This window comes from Carassius auratus, chromosome 46, assembly GCF_003368295.1.
Source record: "Carassius auratus strain Wakin chromosome 46, ASM336829v1, whole genome shotgun sequence".
In the NCBI taxonomy this organism is placed as follows: Eukaryota; Metazoa; Chordata; class Actinopteri; order Cypriniformes; family Cyprinidae; genus Carassius; species Carassius auratus.
This window is the reverse complement of record NC_039288.1, coordinates 12278565-12293102: the sequence shown is the minus strand read 5'-3', so window position 1 is coordinate 12293102 and position 14538 is coordinate 12278565. Positions and strand designations below refer to the sequence as shown.

Genomic DNA, 14538 nt, shown 5'->3' with positions numbered 1-14538 from the left:
AGCCACAATGCACCAGCCATCTCTGCACCCTCAAGTCAACCTGGATTGTCGATAACATCACAAACTTCTGGTAGATTATACGTGTCCCTGAAGGGAAACGAGGAGTGTGTCCCTGCCTGACCCACCACCAGCCCCCTCTTATGAAAGCTCACACTGTCCCTGTTACTGGTGTGACTTCTAATAGATGCAAATGATGCCTTTGGTTGTGGAGACCAGCTGCTCCATGGGAACCGGACCACTTCATCAGTGCCCCTGGTCAAAGCGTGGTGTCTGATCTTGATGGGGAGTTGTTCTGGGAGGTTCAGGACTAACGATGAGAGGCTCAGAGTGTCATGGACAAATCAGCAGGAATCACACGGTCTCCAGGTTTCAATAGGCCAAGCGTTTAATCGCACATCTAGTTATCCGTCAGCTACTGACTCCACAATCTCAGGGAGCAATCTCAGCATTTCCTCAGCATGCAAGACTCATTCGTGATGCAAAGTAACTAACAAAATAATTTGTGACATTTAGAAAGTTTTGTAACATTTAGAAATGAATTGAGAATGCCTTTTGAATTCCAATTCAGTTAATTAATCTGTATTTGAACTGCTGTAGCAAATAACTGCAATTGGATCTCAATGCAAGAAAGTTTTCAAAGGACTAATTTTTTAACTAGAATCACGTTTTTTTTTCTGTACAATCTTTGAATTTTTCAAAGCTTTGAAAAAAATAAAAATATAGAAAGAAAAAACGTACAAAGAAAAAATAAAAATTATAGATCAGGCAACAATAGAACAATAGATTGACAGATAAAATTATAGAACAATAGAACAATAGATAGAACGATAGAACGATAGATAGAACGATACAACGATAGAACAATAGATCGAACGATAGATAGAACGATAGATAGAACGAACGAACCATAGAACGAACGATAGATCAATCGATCGATCGATAGATAGACAGATAGATCTATAGATAGAGCAAAATTGGTTTTTATGTGTCTATAGTAAGAACAGTGGCCACTGTTTCCATACTCAAGAATTTGATTCGCAGGACAGACAGACACTTTTCATCCTTCGAATCATCACAGCTCTGCAGGGCATTGAATCCTCACAGGTTGTAGCAAATTGCAATATGAGAGTTCCAACCACGTGCCTGGTTCCTCACATGCAGGAAACAGAGAGGCAGGCAGAGGCCCAACCTGAATACAAAGCAGTTCAGGAGGGTACATTTAACATGCTAACGCCTCGCTGAGCAGGAGCTCCTCCAGGGTCACAGCTGCCATGAAACGCTGAGACAACACGGCCAGCCAGAAAATATGACAGAAGAGAATAAAAGGCTGTGTTACATGATGTACAGTTCTGAGGGAGCATTACAAATAGCAAGAGAAAATACCAATATGAAAAATCCTTTAAAAATGGGTAACAAGATTTTACAAAAATGCAAATACTAGGGATATTATTTGTTATAGTGCACAGAATTTTGCCAGATAGCTGCCATATGCTAAACAGAAATAGTAGTAAACAGTAGTAATAGTAGATAGTAGTAAAAATATCTGTAAATGTGTAAATCTGTAAATATCTGTAAAAATATCATAAATGTAACAGAGCAGAAGAAATCACAGCACATGAGGAGACAGCCCTTAAAATAAGAAAACAGGAAGAGCTAGGGCCCAATCATACACCCGGAGAAATGCACCGTTAGTGTTTTTGCTAGTTCTTATTTTCACGTCCTGCCGCGCGTTGTTTAAATATCAAATGCACTTGCACCCATTTGTGCGCCCATGGGCATGCTGGTTTCAAAAAGAGGTGTGTTCAGGCACATTGTTGGCGTGTTGCTATTTTTAGGAACTTTAGACCATACGCTTAGATCGTTAAAACAGGGTCTCTAATTTCCAAGCATGAGACCGGGGACGAGCTGTCAATAAATCATTGCTGGTACAACTTTGAAGCTACTAAAATTGGTCAGCATCAAAACACTAACAACAGTAATACATGGGAAAGATGAATGTGAGGTAATTTGCAGGGTGCTGAGAGAGATCCTGGTCTGCGTGGCAAAGGCTGAGATGAGATTGAACCGGTAGAGAGGCTTGCATGCTCCCTCATCATCACCTCTCATTAGGATAGATGTAAGAAAAGGCAGAAGCCTCTAGGTTCATGCTGTTATACTTAATAGATGTGGAAGAATAACCAAACACAGCACATTACGATTCTGTTTCAGACTTGCCTGCCAAAAAACAAGTCCTACTTTATACCACGGATGTCAAAATCTGATATTGATATGCATGTTATAATTTTATAAATTCTCAAAAATCATAGGACAAAAAAATAAAACCGAGAAAAAGAATTGTAAAACAAAAACTGATAAGAATAGTTAAAATGTAAATAGGAAAGATACATTTATTAGAAGTGAACTATATAAATAGATTTAAATGATGAATGTAAAGAGATATGATAAAAAGTGAATTGTAAAAACATGTATCAGAGCTGTATTTATTTGAAGCAATGTTTAAATATTTGAAAGCTGGCTTAATTAACTGCTATTAATATTTCAATTTATTAATTAAAAGTAGTGTTTTTGCACAACTGCAGTTTAAGCAATTATGTAAAAGCAGTGCAGTTTCATAATTGCTACTGAACATTGCTGTAGCTTTGAATTTAGTACCTTGAGAAAATCACTTGTATTCATATCTATCGACTGATGAAATATTGCTGTTGTGAAAACCTTATTCTATGCAATGGTTTCATGTGCTTGGTTTCTGCAAGGGAACACAGGAAGGGAAAAACACAACAACTAAAATCAATATAATTTTATGAATGTTGTGTCCTGTATAATCTAGAATCCCCAGAGAGGTGAAGTGTGAGGAAAACAGCAAGCATTAAATTGAGGGCCCAAGGCCATCTGTCATAGCATCCAGGGCTCAGAGCGTGATGGCCACTGAGGCAAACATATAATTACGAAATGAAAAGTGGTTCACTTGTAATGAAGAATGGGTGAAAGTGTGTCACGCCATTGCCATCCATACAGAAGTTGCTTGTATCTGGCAGTAGAGTGGAGTGGAAGATATCATTCTGAATGGAGATATCTTGGCTAATTAAGGCTCAGTGATCATTATCATGCTCCCGTCTGAATATCAAAGCACTATGCATGACCATGACAACTGTGATGAAGCACCTTGTAGTGTAAGCTTGGATAATATGCTGCAGGGGACCTGGTGGACCTCCCTCACCATCATAAGGTGTTTTCACTTTCAGACAACACAAGAGTCATGTTTCTGTTCTCAGTAAAAGCAAAAAAAAAAAAAAGAAAGAAAAAAAACCCTAATCCAAGCTGTTTGATTGAATGTGCAGCTTGAAGCGACTGTAAAAAGCTGTATAAAATGAAAATGCAGCGTTGAGGACAGTGTTCTCATCAAAAACATCCCACACTTTCAGAAACGAGAGGTGAAGAAAATCTTGTTCATTGTAAACATTTAAGGTGGGTAACAGGAAGAAAATGCAACAAATATCAGTAAAAGATTCCTAATATTGTGTTAGTGAGATAACATGGTTAAAATAAAAATAAAGTCTAACACCACCTGCATATATATATATATATATATATATATATATATATATATATATATATATATATATATATATATATATATATATGTAGACTTCTATCCGTATTAGACAGAACTGTTAACGACGACGACGAACAAGAGAGAGAGTGTGAGCACTTTGTGCGCTCAGGCTCTGCCGCTCTCAGTGCCGTCAAAATAAAAGTTCGGCCAAGCAGAAAAAATTATCGGCCAATGCCGATATTTGAAAAATATATCGGCCTTGGCGATATATCGGTCGACCACTAGACACATATTTTTTAGAGAGAGAGAGAGAGAGAGAGAGAGAGAGAGAGCGAAGAGGGGAGATGGTATAATCTATGAAAAATAAATGTGGAGAATAATTTTAGTATTGGGCTTTGAAATTTGAAAGGAAATTTAACCTATCTGGCACCCTTAACCACAAAATCTGAAGTAATTACTGATCTGAAACATAATGCAAACCAAAACCGTGAGAAATCTGGAGCGATACACCACCAGTTCTTACAGAACATCGAGTATAACGACAACACACTGTTAGGCACGGAGATGTGTGGACAGAAGACCAAGGAAGTGCTTCTTCTGTCTGAGCGCAGAATACATAATTCAACCATATGGGGCTTTGGCGGGGGTCCAGCTGAAATCTGCTCAGCATTATAAGACAGGGGTGTTTTGTGGAGGAAGGCTCTGTCTTTAAACAGTGCTTGCGGTCGATGTAAGTCAAATCACTTTTCATGGTTGAGACTAGAGTATCAGTTGGATGAAATTGGCTATGAAATTAAAGGGACAGAGCTCTAAATAACACACTTGCAAGGTCTTTCTCATTGTATAGCAGGGAGGAATAAAACCAGGCATACAGACAATAGACAAACATCTCTCGGTGGATCTACAGAAGAAGGTATCCTCTGATTACATCAAACAAACAAAGGATTCAGGCTTTACAACCTGACATGCTCTATTCTTTCCTGTGGTGTCTCTCTATATCTAATGAAGTTGTGAGTGCACCAAAGGATGCATTCAGAGGCAAAGAAAGCAACAAAAGGCAGGAGAGTGGCATCTCCAAGATTCCGGAAGAAGCCGCTGTTGACTTAAGTTTAGACTGATCTTTACACACCCATAAAGCCTGGGAGAGCAAAACAGCCAACTAAAGCAGATGGTAGGGGTGTAAGAAAATATCGATACACGCGAGTATCGCCATATTTTGTTTGGCGATACTGAATCAAAAAACGGAATATCGATGTTTAAAAAATATAAAATCATTCAAGATTCATGGGAGTTGTTTCGTTTTGAGTTTATATCCCAACCGCTATATGGCAGTCTTCATCTCTGAACAAATCCTGAGTGACAGGAAATACTAGCCTTAGGGCACGCCACTAATGTTAGCATTATATAGTTTGCTGCTAGTAATGGAGGAATTCCTGCTTTGGTGTACAAAGCTGAGGTGTTCCGCCATTTGGGCTTTTTATGGTAACGTCCACCGCGGGAGCGTGGCACAGGCGCTGCCTCGGTTCTCGCATGGGGCGCAGCAGGCAGTAGGGTCACTGAGCTGCTGCAGCTTTATCTCATCGTTTTACTTGTGCCGCGGTTTCGGCAATTCCACACGTAGCATAAATACACACTGAAAAACCTGTGAAATCCAAGTGGAAAGGTTCAACATATGTATTTATTTTATTGTTTTTCAATTGTTTTGTTTTCTTTAAAAATCCTGTAAGCACTTTATTTTTCACTGATATTAAGCTGATGTAATTTTTCGTTCAGATCAAAATGTTATGACGTTGTATGTTACAATTCTAAATGTAAACTGTGAACCTTTAGAGCAGGGTCTAAAAATATGTATGGTCTTTAAAAAAAATTTTTTTATATGTATTATACATTTAATAAAGGATCCAGCAAGCACTTACATTCCCCCCCCCCCCCCCCACACATACTGCACAAAAAGTGGTTCAATAATGTTGAAATGTTACCGGGTCTGATTATTGTAATTGCAGATCACACTGTGTTCTAGTTAAATATATTTTATTTATTTATTGCTAATGTTTGCATATGGTGGTGTGCTCTTAATGACAGCTTTCCTAAAAATATATCCTATTCCTAAAATAAGATATATCCCAATATATCGCCTTGCTTACAGTATCGCAACATATTGTATCCGGCCCCTGTGTCATTATGCATATCGTATTGACAGATTCTTGGCAATACACAGCCCTAGCAGATGGACCTAGAAAGAGCATTTTTTCATTAAGTCCAAAAGAGCTAAAGATTATCCCAGGCATAATGCATATACCAGCTTTTTGTGTTTGAATAAGCATCATCGTGGTGACTGCAAAATTCTTATGTATCATGAACCAGAATCTATTAAACCCATTCTCTGAGTGGGTTAAATCCAGTGAGATTCATTCGAGAAGGGACAGATCAGATACCTCTAAATACTGTAATCCCTTTACTAATGACGGCATCTCATATAGAAACACTCTCTGAAATTGGGTGTCGAGCATTAGGCTTTGTTAGAGGCGCTAACTCAGACAGGCGAGATATGGGCCCTTGGGTCGATAAAAGCCAATCTCAGGTACATCCTCAGTGAGCCTTTACTCCACTCACCTGTTTTAAGATGAATAGAGACCTTGTTAAACAAGTTCAGGGATGAATATCAATCTAGGCTATATAAAAAAATAAAAAAAAAGGATGCATAGCGCAATGTGAAATGGCCGACATTCTGATCAAAAGGACAACATTTATGATGCATTATAAATGTTGTAAAATAATCAGCAGTAAGCAGCGCTGAGACATTTTGATGCATGCAGCGCTGCACTGCATTTAAGAGTCGAATGGCACTTTACTGGTCCACTGTCTGGACATCAATTGCATTATATTCAAAGAAAACTAGAAACAAGTAAAATCTCAAATCAGATTTGTTCATACATACTTATAAAATAAAAAAACAAATGTGTAAATGCAACATATTCTAATACAGCCATGTATATAACTGCAGTTAGACATTTTAGGATTATGTTTGTGCTTTTAAGCATTACACTGATGCAAAATACATTAAAAAGACCCAAATCCTATGTTAAGTTGCATTCAAATCCGCAGACATTTATACGCTATAAAGTATTTAAAATATCTATGAAATTAGAGGATTGGTAAATTTAATCCATCCTGCAATGTCTTTAAAATGATTTAATAAAAAGTCTTGGCTCGTCATCACAAGTGACAGTGATTTGTTAATCCTGACCAGCACTGAGAAAAAAACAACTGGCAAATCATCACAGCGTCCTTCAGAGTACTTACATATGCTGCATTGGCAATCTAAAATGATTACTGCCACGCAAAAAAAATGAAAAGCAAATAGCTGAATTAAGAGAATAATTATGCAATAAAGCACCAATCTTTGTTAAACACTTTTCAGTAATGTCACAGACAGTGCATATACGCTGAGAGTGCATGTCTGCAGACAGACTCTTCTCGAGATGTTTACCACAAAAGCAAGGGGAAAAAAACATTTTGGTTAGCACGCTTGGGAAATCAGTCAATATTCGATAAATATGCATGAGGAGTACATGCAGAACCGGCAGAGAGTAATTCCTCTAAATCAAGCCCTTGATCTCACTGAGAGATTAGTACTCTTCTGCAACCATTTCACTGCTCCTGTCTTGTCCTCAGTGACAAATATCGATGGAGAAGTCGTTGTACACAATCTAACGTGCTGCAGACAAAATTCATACAAGTCTAGTTTAAAATAGATATATCCGATCTGAAAACACACTTACTAAATCTAAGTCCATATGCACCATCAGAAAATTAAAAATAAACTCTTAAAGCTTGTTAAACAAAGAGTGAAGTGTAAGCTAGTACTCTTGCTGCAAGTAAACTGCAATAGGAACCTGAGGGTTTGCTTTAATCTTGGAACCCAATGCAAGCAAAATTTCTCTGAACCTATTAAGTGTTTTTATAATCTGAAGTGAAATATTGAGCCCTGAATTTCATGTGCAACAACGACAGCAAAAACTGGTCTAATTAAATGGCAGTTCCACATAAATTACTTGAGTAATGCACTTGATTAAATATGAAGCAATTAAATAATTCAGAGTGACGCTCCTTAGCTTCATCTTAAAACTCCATAATGATGACGAAATATATTCAACTTATTTTCAACTGCAAATAAGATCAATGAATGCAAGGCGAAGTGAACAATGGTGCATTTCTCACAATGAAGCTGGGTAAACACCATATTTAATTTATTATGCAAATGGAGCCAATTTCTCAATAGCTGACTTGAATCAATTATATTTTGGTTGAAACAATTTCTAACAGGATACATGCTATTCTATAAACCCTTTACATTAAATGTGAAAATGCCATTAGACTAGATAGACTAAGCCTAAAATAAACAAACTGGAAAACACTGAAGTAAAAACTATGCATGAAAACGAACAACTAAAACAAATTGAAAATCAAAATACAACTACAGTAAGAATTGAAAACTATGATAACCCTGAACAGAAGCTGACTAAGACTAAGGTCATTAACTGTGAGGAGAGATGTTTATTGAATTAATTCAGTTAAATATGGGATCTACCTTGACTCCATTCAGATAGATAATATTAACAGCTCTGTAGAGTTTTCACCAACAGTGGCCAAACGTTTATGGTGCAGTGAATGTTCTTACCTTACGACCGTCGCTGGCATGGCAGTTGACATTTAATGGCGTGAGCAGGGCCATGAGCTTCTCTTCATTTCCGCTCCTGAAGCAAAGCAGCAGTTTTTTAAAGAACAAGAGGGAACAGTAAAAAAAGAACAAGCTAACACAGTGAATTTCACAGAGAAGATGAGGAGTGGAGGGGAAAAGGAGAGATGGGGGAACGAAAGACATAGTCAAAAGAAGAGGAGCACATAAGATAAGCAGCATCTATTAGATTTTTGCTACAAGGAACAAAGTAACTGGAGTTAGCCGTGGTCTGGAGAGGTTCGACTCATCAGCACCTGTCAGCGATTCCTTTACGTGACAAACCATGACAGTGTTAGATATGCCAGGCCTCCAACAGCTACAGCCAAAACCTTGTGCCATCTGGGGCCAAAGATGGGCCTGATGCCACTTTAATCAAAAAGTGAACAATGGCAAAGAGACATATTAGCGGTAGTGGAACGTGTCAACATCAAGTTTTCCATCTTTGAAAAACTGTCAAGTTCTTGCAAGCATGCAAAAACAGACTCGTGTCGACTTTTTTTTGCCATAGAGGGGAGTTCATTACGTCAAATCGACCCCCACAAAAACAGTAAAGTTTGTTCTAGTCGCTCTTGCTCCAGTTACTCTTGAAGGTAACTACGGATAACTGGCTTCAGTGAACAACACAAGATCCTTCATTTAAATGCACAATCTGCCACCCACATAAAATAGGACTGGCTGGGAGATTACAACTGGGAAGAGAGGCTGAGAAATGGGAGGGTGTCATCAATCTTCGTGATGGGTTTGAAGATGCATGTTGGTCTTTGGGAGATTACCACTAAGAGGAGCGCAGGCCATAAGTCAAATCCGGCTTTCTAGTGAATTGTTTGCGAATTCTTTGTTCTAGCGAATCGGCTTCGTCCATCTACCATTACACAAGTCTCTTCAAACAACTCTAAATTCAAAGAGTTACTCATGCTGTCTTATGCTGTCTGAGAGGGGGCCCAAGATCAACTTAATTCAACAGTAGTGAAGCCCCCTGTGATCGTATTTGTTCCCAATGATCTTTCTTCCTAACAGTGGAGAAAATGACAAGGCCTGTGTAGTTCCTTTCTCTCTTGATCATTAAAACAACAAGAGTCCTTATTTGTATCCATGCTACGGGCTCTGCCTGAAGGCAGGGGTACAAAAAGTGGGGGTAAAACCAATGGAGAGGTAAACCAGAGAATGAAAAAGAACATCTTTTCTCTGTGACAAAGGCAGCGACTGCTTGAACTGCAGGCTCCTCAGATGTTTCCAGAGGCAGAGTTGTTTCTCCATGGCAATGTGTCCCATGGTGACAATTAGGTGTTTGGTGAAATTGGACTACAATTAGGATGTGAAGTTCTAGGTCTCTTTCACATCCTCTTCCTCTGGTTTCACCTGCAGCACTCGGAAAACAGAATTCCCCACATGAAATATAGTTTTCGGTCTATGGCATGCTGCTAAATGGAAACTCTCAGGCTGTCCTCTGTGCAGATAACAGGCTCCTGCAGGCCATCACTTGCATGCATGAAAATGCATCAATTGAGTCAGACATCACCGGCCCTGATGGCACCTTCTCCGACACATGCTTTAATTCACATCCATGTGCACAGACAAAAGAAAAACAGGGAGGGACGAAGAGAACACAATCATGGGAGGGTGTGAAATTAAAGGAGGAATGGTTGAGAAGGCATGTACTCACCTCGCAGCTTCCAGGAGTTCGTCCTTCTTGTATTCGCCTAAGTGATTACAAAAAATCATGGTGTCAGAGGCATACAGGATGAAGGACGTACAGCAGCAGCAAGAAGCCAGAGTAACTAAGGAGCAGCGGACCGCTGGCAGCCCCACACAGACACGCTTAAACACACGCACACACAGGCATCAGTGCACCAACACTGCCTCGCTTTTCTCTCGTTCTCTGCCCGTCACTCTCTTCTGGTGGTGGCGTCGCAGGGCACCAACCCCTCTCGCCTGATGAAACCGTGACGTTGAGCAGATTGTGGATGCACCATCGACAGTGTCTTGGATACGATGGACGAACTGACGCATATCCCTGTTCACTGCACAAATTAAATGGCTCTCTTTCTCCGGCAGACACACACATATATACAAACACACACACACACACCTCCCTTTGCATACAGTGAGCCTGATACTTCCCCCTCTACTGTCTATTTTATGTTTGTACAGGAGGAGCCGTTGCTGTGATAACATAAGAAAAAGGGGGGGAAATATGTAATAAACAAATGCCGCCCGCTCCGCGCTCTCTCCCACCCCCCTTACCCACAATACCCGGCCTCCCAGCCAATCAGAGAGACACAACTAATTCAGCTGTGATTCTTCCCCACCCCCACATGTGCTCGCTCGCTCTCTCTCTACCGAGGCTTGTGGAAACAAGAGAAGTGAGGAATAAGGGGGGAGGATGCAAAAAGGCAGGACGAATGAGGGAGGCAGCAGACAGACTTGTGAAAATGTAATGTAGAGGTGGATATCATGACATATGGGCTGCATGCAGGGGGTGTTTACACAACAAAATGGCTAAAACAAAATGCAGCAAGCAGGGCTTGTTTGCCGTTTTGTGGCAGTTGCAAACTGAATCAGGAGTGAGGAAGGATGGTAACAAAGCAGAAAACAGTGTGTCTGGAAGACTCATTACATCCCTGTGCACTCGTGTGTGTTTGCACTGAGAGGGGCGGCCAACCTCAGAGACGACACTGCATACTGAGAGATCCAAATGGAGCACAGTGCAAAAACACACATAGGGTCTAAAATTATGTTTTTGCCATTAGTAGACCATAAATATTCTTACTAGCCATGAAATTGTATTCTGCATAATTTTTTATAAACTATATATAAATATATATTTTTTTATATTATAATTTTTATATATATATATATATATATATATATATATATATATATATATATATATATATATATATATATATATAGTCTGTAAAACAATAAAAAAAACAACAACAATGATACTTACATTTCTCATATATTTGTTTTTGTGGCTACATGAGGAATATTACACACAGGTATCACAACATGATTCATTTTTAAAGTTAAAAAAAAAAATTCTTTAGTAGACTATGCCTTTTGTTTGAATCACAGGTTACACTTAACAATAAGGTTAAAACATTAGTTTACACTAAATATTCTGAATTGGCAAGCAACAACACTTTTACATTATTTTTATTTATGCTAAAATTGACCCTGGTCCACTAAAACTAGTCTTAAGTGTAAATTAAAAAAAAAAAAAAAAAACCTTTCCATGATGTATCGTTTGTTAGGATAGCATAATATTTGGTTGAGAGACAACTATTTGAATCTGGAATCTGAGGGTGCAAAAAAAAAATCTAAATACTGAGAAAATCACCTTTAAAGTTGTCTTAAAAAAAAGTTCTTACCAATGCATATTACTAATCAAAAATTTGGTTTTTATTTATTTACAGTAGGAAATTTACAAAATATCTTCATGGAACTTGACCATCCTAATGATTTATAAAATGAAAAATTTAAATCTATAATTTTGACCCATACAATCTATTTTTGGCTATTGCTACAAATATAACCCAGCAACTTAAGACTGGTTTTGTGGTCCAGGGTCACAAATGTTCATTTCCACATATACTAATACATTTTAAGTAGTATTATTTTATATTAGTGATTAATGAAGAAACATGCATTAACAATAACCAATAGCTTGTTTTTTAAAATACCATTAACCTAGGTTGATCAACGCGAACGTCGCATACGTTTAAGTAGGCATGTAGTAAATGAAACCGTGCATCTGTGCCATTCAGTAACCGAAACATGAAGAACATGCAGGATTCATATTTAAATCAACTTTTTCACCTATATTGCGATTTGATTGAAGTGTAATGACTAACTTTTGATTAATTAATAAAAAATTTGACCAATTCCGCATTAAACTGTAAATTCCGTTTTATGACTAGATTCACGTTTTCCACATCGCAGAAATCATAGGGCCCTACACTATATGTGTGTGTGTGTGTGTGTGTGTGTGTGTGTGAGTGTGTGTGTGTGTGTGAGAGAGAGACAAGGCCAATGCATTAAAACTGTTCAATTTAACCATGTTCTATATTAGACAATTTACACACATCTCTCTCTCTTTCTCTTTGGAGTAAATTGGAGTAGTTTGCATCACTGGATATAGCTGTCAGTCATTTAACATTTCCATTGTAAAACGTATTATTAAGTTGACGAATATTAAATTATTTGCAGCTTCATCTTACGTCGCTTTCTTTAACAGTAAACTAAGCTTTGCGCTCTGCTTCTGTGAACAGTAAACCCCACCTACTTTCATTTGTTTGGCCATCTCAGTCATTTTGACATTGACGAGTGCTGTTAGACCGCTGAGGCTTTGATCTGAAGTGCCTAGTATGTGCAGCAGTCGCTCGCACATTCGTAGACTAGCGCAAGTTAATTCACACTTCAATAGTATTAATAGCTACTAAAAGGCTGTGTGACTATGAAAAGTTATTACCTCAAGCGGTTTTCCCTATTGCTCGCATGCTAGTGATTATCCCTCTGTGTGACACTGTTGCCACGCATGCCATAGGTTGCCAAACCCTGGTCTAAAGCATGCCATGAGAGATGGAAATTGCAATACTTGTCAAAGGCAAAATTAACCAGGAGTGAAATCTTGTCACGTCCTGGTATTCTGAGAGTTTTTCTTGCTTAGTCAGTATTTAACCACTGAATGTCTCCAGGACAAATATCCTCCAGAAAGCTAAGTGACATTATTAACAGGAAGGTGAGCTTTAAGGAAAAAAAGGCGAGTGAGAAGAAGAAAACACCACAGATGGTGAGGCAGAAAATATCACGACTTCAGAGGCTATTAACGAACTGCCTGCCAAGTTTAGCAATCTTTCATAACAGCATCAGAGAGACTATTAGTCTAGTCGTGCTGTTGCAGTCAGATGCTGTCTCTGCATGAAAAGGATACATGTTTACCCAAACACTAAAAAGAAAAATTTCACAATAAAAAAAACAAATCTAGATTATACATTATCTGAAGTACATACGAGCAACACACAACTCACCTGCATGACATTGTTGTTGTACTGACTTTCTTAGTATCCTGAATGGCTGCTAGGTAGCTAATAATGTGTTCAAAGTTGTTGCTAGGACGCTGCTGGGCAGTTGCTAACAGCTCCATGTCTACCTCTATTATATCGCTAAAATATTCTCATGCCAGGCCCTTTTCCAATGAAAGACAACTACTCCCATTTCGGCATTTATATGGACATAAATTAAAATACAGAGCAGGACATAATGAATATAGAAAATTGGCTGTGATATCAAACACTCACTTTTACAAAATACCCCAGACTCTGATTCTAAGCCAGATATGAGGGATTTAATACTGAGGATATGCAGAGCTGAGAGAAGCAGTAATAATCCAGCCGTCTCAAAACATCAGAGGAAGTTGTACTTTAAACACTCATTTTGAGAGTGACTTACTATTGCTATATTCGTGGTCCAAGAGACCCAAATGATATGTAATTATTTAATAATAGTCATTTTTAAATGAACCTCATATTTTCCATTCAGGCTCCTTCAATGCCTTCAACCTAGTAGGCAAATATGAATGAAATGCTATGCCTTTGTTTGACCACAAAGTAGACTTTGCATTTTCTAGAAATTTTTGTTTTTAAGTACTTCATATTTTTGTCCCAGCAATGATACATTAAGTCAATCAAAAGGTCAGGTTTACATTGTTACAAAAATAAATAAATAAATGATTTCAATAAAAAGGTTGTTCATTTAACCTTTCTATTGAATCCCTTTCTAAAAAATCCTGATCAAAGATTAAAAAGGACCAATGTTTTCTAAATTGATAAGAGACAAATCAGCATATTAGGTATATAAGGTATATAAGGTGTGTGTGTGTGTGTGTGTGTGTGTATATATATATATATATATACACACACACACACACACACACACACACACACCTTATATACCTTATATACCTAATATGCTGATATATATATATATATATATATATATATATATATATATATATATATATATATATATATATATAAGCATATAAGGATTTCTGGAAGATGATGTGACTGAAGACTGGAGTAATGATGTTGAAAATTCAGCTTTGACAACACAGGAATAAATCCCATTTTAAAATATATTAAAATTAGACTAATGTAATTAAAATTAATTTAATTTAATTTAATTCTAATAATATTTCACAATAAACTATTTTTACTTTTTTCCTCCGATCTAATAGGAA

At 37.8% G+C, this 14538-nt stretch overlaps 1 protein-coding gene across 4 annotated transcripts in view; it reads right to left on the bottom strand.

Annotated features, from left to right (window-relative positions):
* Window positions 1–14538, bottom strand: part of LOC113064215 (tankyrase-1-like) — an 82130-nt gene that overhangs the window by 39099 nt on the left and 28493 nt on the right. For all 4 annotated transcript variants that reach the window (XM_026234855.1, XM_026234856.1, XM_026234857.1 and 1 more), the window contains 2 exons: window positions 9958–9994; window positions 8235–8310 (listed from right to left, as the gene is read on the bottom strand). In XM_026234855.1, coding sequence (XP_026090640.1) covers window positions 8235–8310; window positions 9958–9994 — 113 coding nt within the window. The remainder of the gene's footprint in view (window positions 1–8234; window positions 8311–9957; window positions 9995–14538) is intronic.